Source organism: Eurypyga helias, unplaced genomic scaffold, assembly GCF_000690775.1.
Source record: "Eurypyga helias isolate BGI_N326 unplaced genomic scaffold, ASM69077v1 scaffold16835, whole genome shotgun sequence".
In the NCBI taxonomy this organism is placed as follows: domain Eukaryota; kingdom Metazoa; phylum Chordata; class Aves; order Eurypygiformes; family Eurypygidae; genus Eurypyga; species Eurypyga helias.
In genome coordinates this window covers 1-6073 of record NW_010253538.1, presented here as the reverse complement: position 1 = coordinate 6073, position 6073 = coordinate 1, and the positions used below count along the sequence as shown (strand labels likewise).

General features: G+C 52.2%; 1 protein-coding gene across 1 annotated transcript; it reads right to left on the bottom strand.

Moving 5' to 3' along the window:
* Positions 1-771: 771 nt before the first annotated feature.
* Positions 772-6068, bottom strand: PCDH19 (protocadherin 19; the record flags this gene model as incomplete). Its single annotated transcript, XM_010152703.1, has 2 exons — positions 772-1099; positions 4129-6068. Coding segments are annotated over 2 exons (2268 nt in total), but the record flags the coding sequence as incomplete, so codon positions are not given.
* Between the last annotated feature and the right edge of the window lie 5 nt (positions 6069-6073).

Sequence of the window (6073 nt, the reverse complement as noted above, 5' to 3'; positions counted from 1 at the left end):
GCTTTGTTATTCTGTTCAAAGCAGGAAACATGACAAACCTTTGATTGTTTTGCTTAATACCAAACAATAATTCAAAGAGAGACAAACAAGCAACATTAAATGATGCCTGTGATGTACAGGAAAGCCGATGAATTAGAAGAACATGATGAGGATGGTGTGGATCAGAGCGGCACCTTTCCCTGCCTTCTTTAGGAACTGCACATCCCTCCCATGCCGGCCGGCACGCACCCATCCTGCACAGCGAGGGGACAGGACCAGGCCAAGTGTGCAAGTGGTCACACCGGGCCGTCCTGCACTGTTTGCATCCCCGGCCAAACCCACTGCCTTCAGAGCAACAGCCACCAAAACCACTTTCAACAACGTTTTTAAAACCTCCTGTGAAGGCAACGAGTGTCTCTTCCCTTGAGCACCACACGCTCAAAATCCACATGCAAAGCAGCCACCTCCAGCCTCCTGGCAGCAGGGAGGCAGCCTGGCCTGGCCGGCCATGCCGGCATCCCTGCCTGGCAACTTCTGGGGGTCTCTGCAGTGTCTGGGGGTGAAACATCCACCCATGCCCACGGGCTGCTCCAGAACTCACAAGCTGGGTGCCTGCCATCCCTTTCGATGGGGAAGGCTCCATCACTCCCTTGCCCTGGGGTGTCGGGCATGCAGAAACCACCACTGCCTGTTTGCTCCAAGCCTGTTTCGGCAGCGCTCACGCCAACAGACCTGCACGCTCCACGCGCAAACCCCTCACCGACGCCCCGGGGGCTGCCCGCCCGCACTCACCTCCGGCAGCGGCATCCCGTTGATGATGAGGTCGGGCTGCTGGGGGCTCTGCCCCGTGAAGGTGTGATGGTAAATGTGGTTGGAGCCGGCGTTCCTGTTGTTCTGGCTCTCCACGTTGAGGAAGGTGCTTTCGGAGCGGCGGCAGCCCAGCGGCAGGGTCTGCTGGTGATAGTCAAAGTAGTTGAGGGATGAAGTGAGAGAGGAGCAGCTCACAACGTTCATTTTATCCGTCTCCTCCACGTCCCGCGGTACCAGGCGGATATCATTCTTGCTGATTTTCTTTTTCTTGCTTGATTTCTTTTGATGCCCGTAGGAGTATTCTGCGATTCTGGGGGGGGACAGAAGGAAAATGAATAGCTGAGAGCACCCTGAACCCTGCCCCGCTGCATACACATGCAGAAACCCAGAGGGCTTGGCCCCCATCTCGGTGTAGGCTTCTTAGTCATGCACATTACGTCATGTTTTGGATCTGGTGGCACGACACGGTCTTTAGCTTGTTTTCATATGTATAATGCTTTCAGGTCAAATATGAAAAATAATGGGAAAGGAGAATGCCTCTGGTTTTTTCCTACAGTTTATAATTGCTGATATTTAGTTACTAGGAGTAAAGTCCAGCCTGCAGAAGAGAAAAATGGAGATGTTAAAATCCATGAACTGAAAAGGGTACCTGCATTCATTTCCATGCATAATAAGGATTTTAAAAGTGATTTAATTTGGTCCCGGTAATGAAAATTCAAAATGAATAGCAGATTTTTTTGCCAGTTCATTTTCCATAGCAGTAAATAAGGCAGACCCAGAAGCAGTCCTAGCTGGCAAGCTCTATTCTCTCACACTCCAAAGGCTGTTTGTTTATTAATGCTTTATCCAAACTGCTGGTATTTTGACTATCTCCTGATAATACCTGATAACTCAAAATCTTTTCTCCAACCACATCCTATTACTCCCTCGCCTCCTGACACGCACACCCCCTTCTGCTGGGAAATGCTTTGCTCTTCGAGAAATCGGAGAACAACAACTGTGTTTTGCAAAGAGAAATGATCCTTTTTGACCTTTTTTTTTTTTTTACTGCAAGCTTGTTTTTCTCTGCCTTTCTTTCCCTCTTTGCTTCCCACCTGCCAAAAGAATCAACTGACGAAGTGCCTTGAATACCTTCTGCAAAACACCGGAGGAAAAAAAGTTACCGTAAAACACCACCCGAGCAAATAATGACAAATATGACTGCACCTTGCATTAACTGGGTATGCTCAGCTCAGAGCGACTGTGGCTCCTCTTTCCATGGGGAGCAAAACAACCCCAGCCGATGCCCCACAGATGAATCTGTGCACGCACAGCGCCGGGCAGCTCGGTATTTCCCAGGGAAGCACATCAAATGCTACCAACAGTCGGAAATACACATTTGAAAGTCAGGACTTTGCTCCTCTTCTTGTTACGATAACAGCATAAAAAAAAATCCAATAGCTGCAACAGAAATAATGGGATGAATAAATAATAGAGTTTATCTAGAAAGGCAAATATTGGACAAATATTCTTGTTCCAGAAAGCTAATTGCCTGAGCATGAAAATGCCACCAAGTCGAACAGCTCTCATATAACCTTATGTGCTTCATAAATTAACACATTTTATGAAGACTCTCCAGCAGCTGTTGTGAAGAACCTCTAAAATAAGGCACTGGCAAAGCCTGAAGGCACGCATCTAGCACGGGGAGAGCGTGCCCCATGGCCACAGTCGCTGCTGAGCCTACCTGGTGCTTCTCTACCTCTGCAGCTGACTTCTGCTCAGATGCACACCGGTAACAGCCCGTGCATCCCCCTGAGTGTGCAAATAAATCAGGGGAAGGCAGGGATTTCTGTTGTGCCAACAATCTATATGCTGCTGACTCGTCTAACAATGCTTGATGAAGCTTTAATTGTTTTGTTTACCTAAATGTTTACGTTTGGCAATGCGAGAGCCCAATTATTGCTTGCAGGCATTCATTTTGCTGTCCTTTCTCTATTGACCAATTATTTAATTAAACTGCACTTCATTAATCCCTAAGCCGTCACAGTAAACCCAGAGCTTATACATATGTGTGAAGCTGTTAGGGGCACCACCACGACCTGATTTTTATCCATTCAGGTCCTATTCTCATTTAATGGGCCGAGCTGGCAGGAAATCTGGTATATGAGCTTTCACTTGAAGCTAGACACCCCGTAATACAGCACAGACCGACCTTTATTTGCAGATGATTTTTCCCCCACAGAGCAAAAAGGCTTAGGAGCGCACTTTATGCTGTGAAAACGTCGTGTAAAAAAAAAACCCCAAACTCTCCGGCATTATTTCTACATAAATAAAAACTTTGAAGACAGCACAGCCCCCCCTCCCCAGCACCGCAGAATTGCCAGGGGCCAGCGGGCGTTTCCAAGGTAGAGCAAAATTAATTTCCATCCCTCCCCCCCCGAAACGACTCGGTGCCGAAGGAATGGAGAAGTCATGGCTATTTCACTAGTAACAGGATTAAACCATTTATGAGGCATTGCAGCTGCTCTTTTATGGCATCTGATTGATATTCATGTGTGGTTAGCATTTGTCTCCTAACTTGTGTAACACAGGGAATAGTAAAAGCGAGACAATAATCGCCGGGCTGTTACATATTCAGGGGATTGGATATCCCCTATCAGCCTTTCAGCGGCCCCGAGCGCGGGGCTGACCTCCCCTCCGGCTTTTCGGACCCGGGAGCACGCATTCAGCCAGGACAAAATAACGCAGCGCTGCAAAAATCCTCCCTCGCCCCATCGCTCCCGGTCCAACCGGACTGGAATGGCGCATCGGAGGGAAAACGGCTGGTTTTCACCACTGTTCCATCCAGTTGGCCCCATCGCCGGCCGCGGTGAGGGGCCGCATCGGGCGCACAATAGCTCTTTTGAACGGCGAGCGAGGGCTTAGGGATGCCGCCGCTCGCCCCGTCTGCTGCAGGGATGCTGCGGTGGGCTGGGGGGGGGTTTCCCTCCCGCCATGCTCCAAGCCCGGGGAGCTGTGCCGGGAACAGAGGGCTGCCCACGGGAACCAGCCACGCCGCTATAAAACTGTTCTTCCCCCCCTTCCTGCGACGGAGCGCGGAAAATCAAGGATGCTGCAACAGATTGTCAAGCCGCACAATTAAGTCCATTCGTTACTCAGCACGGATTTCTGCTCTCCTCCCGGAGAGCAATTCTTTAAAGCTTCGCAAGGAATTTCCTTAGAGGGACGTGAACCTCACTTAGGTTCCTAAAGCAAATTTAACACCCTCCACCCTCACCCCCCAAGTACACAGCAGCAAACGGAAAAGTAACTGTGATGGCAAAAATCAGAGCAGGTGCACAGAAACAAAGATGTCTTTACCTGCAGTTGTAGGTCCTGATTTCCTTGTTATCCCTTTTGCACTTGACTGCCACAAAGATCATGGTGACAAAAAGAATGGCTGCGATAGACCCCAGGGCAATAATGAAAATCAGGGAGAGGTTAACAGATCCTATGGACTCCTGGGCATCCAGGGCGGGAGACAGGTATATCAAAATCAAGGCAGAAGCCGAGAGAGATGTTTTTCCATGGTCGTGAGCCACCACGATCAGCTCGTAGGCTGTCTTTGCGTTCTCCCCAAAGGCTCTGGTGGTCCTTATCTCTCCATTGACCTGGTCTATCTCAAAAAATCCTCTGTCTCCTTCCACCATTTCGTAGGAAAGTCTGCCATTTTCACCCTCGTCATAGTCGTCTGCTTTGACCACCGTCACCAAGTAGCCGACCCCCGCATTCCTGGGGATGTACACCTCCGCGGTCCCATTGACCAGCGGCGGGGCCGTGATCACAGGCGTGTTGTCGTTGACGTCCAGGACAATCACTCTCACCGTGGCATTGCTCTGCAGAGAGGGATTACCCCCGTCTTTTGCCAAGACCTTGAACTCAAAGGCCTTAGTCTGTTCATGATTGAAGGACCTCAAGGCATAGATATCTCCAGAGTTGGGGTTGATGGAGACATAGGTGAAGACAGGCATGTCCCTGACTTGGGAGGGCACAATTTGGTAGGAGACACTGCCATTGAGGCCCAGGTCAGGGTCCCTGGCTGAGACAGAGAGGAGGTAGGCCCCTGGGGTGTTGTTCTCCTGCACAATGACCTGGTAATAGGGCTTGGAGAAGTGGGGATGGTTGTCATTCTCATCGGTGATCTTGACAGTGAAGGACTTGGTGGCCTGCAAGGAGGGGACACCATTGTCCTTGGCTTGGATGGTGAGGTTGTACTGGTCCCTCTGCTCCCGGTCCAGCCGCCCATCCACCAAAATGGTGGAGAAGCTCTCATACTCCTGGAGCCGGAATGGCACGTTGCCCAGGAGCTTGCACTGCACCCGCCCATTGGCCCCGGAGTCGCGGTCCGAGACCCGCACCAAGGCGATGACGTACCCCGGCGGGGCGTTCTCGCTCACCTCCACCAGCTCGCTGTTGACAGAGAGCAGGTTGATGAGGGGCGGGTTGTCATTGGCATCCTGGACGCTAATGGTCACTTTGCAATGGGCAGGGATGGAGTTAGGCCCCAAGTCCTTGGCCTGCACATCCAGCTCATAGACGTGACCCTCCTCGTAGTCGATGGCACCGCTCACCGTGATGAGGCCGCTCTGGGGGTCGATCTGGAAGAGCTCCCGCGCCCGCTCGGAGACGTAGCTGTGGAAGGAGTAGAGAACCTGGCCATTGGTGCCCTCGTCCGGGTCGGAGGCGTTGAGGCGGATGACCGGCGTACCTGGCGGGGCATTTTCAGGCACGCTGACAGTGTAGGCTGGCTCCTCGAAGAGGGGGTTGTTGTCATTGGAGTCGATGACGCGGATGCTGAGCTCCACCGTGCCAAAGTTGGGCGGGTCACCGCCGTCCAGTGCCGTAATCACGTAGCTGTAGTGGGACTGGGTCTCGCGGTCCAGGCTTTTCTCCACCACCAGCTCGGCAAAGCGGGACCCATCGCCCCGCGTCTTGGTCTCCAGCCCGAAGAGATCATTGGGGGTGATCTCATAGCTCTGTACACCAAAGCTGCCTGAGTCCGGGTCGTAGGCACTCTCCAGCGGCACCCGGGTGCCGGGACTGGCCGTCTCTGAGATCTCCAGCTCGATCTGGTCAGTGGGGAAGCTGGGTGCGTTGTCATTCAGGTCCTTGATCTCCAGCTTGATCACGCAGATCTCCATGGAGCTGGACATCACCTCGAGCGAGATAACGCACTTGGGGCTCTGCCGGCACAGCAGGTCCCGGTCGATCTTCTGCTTGGTCACCAGCAGCCCCGACCCGGGGCTGATGTCCACCAGGTGGGGGG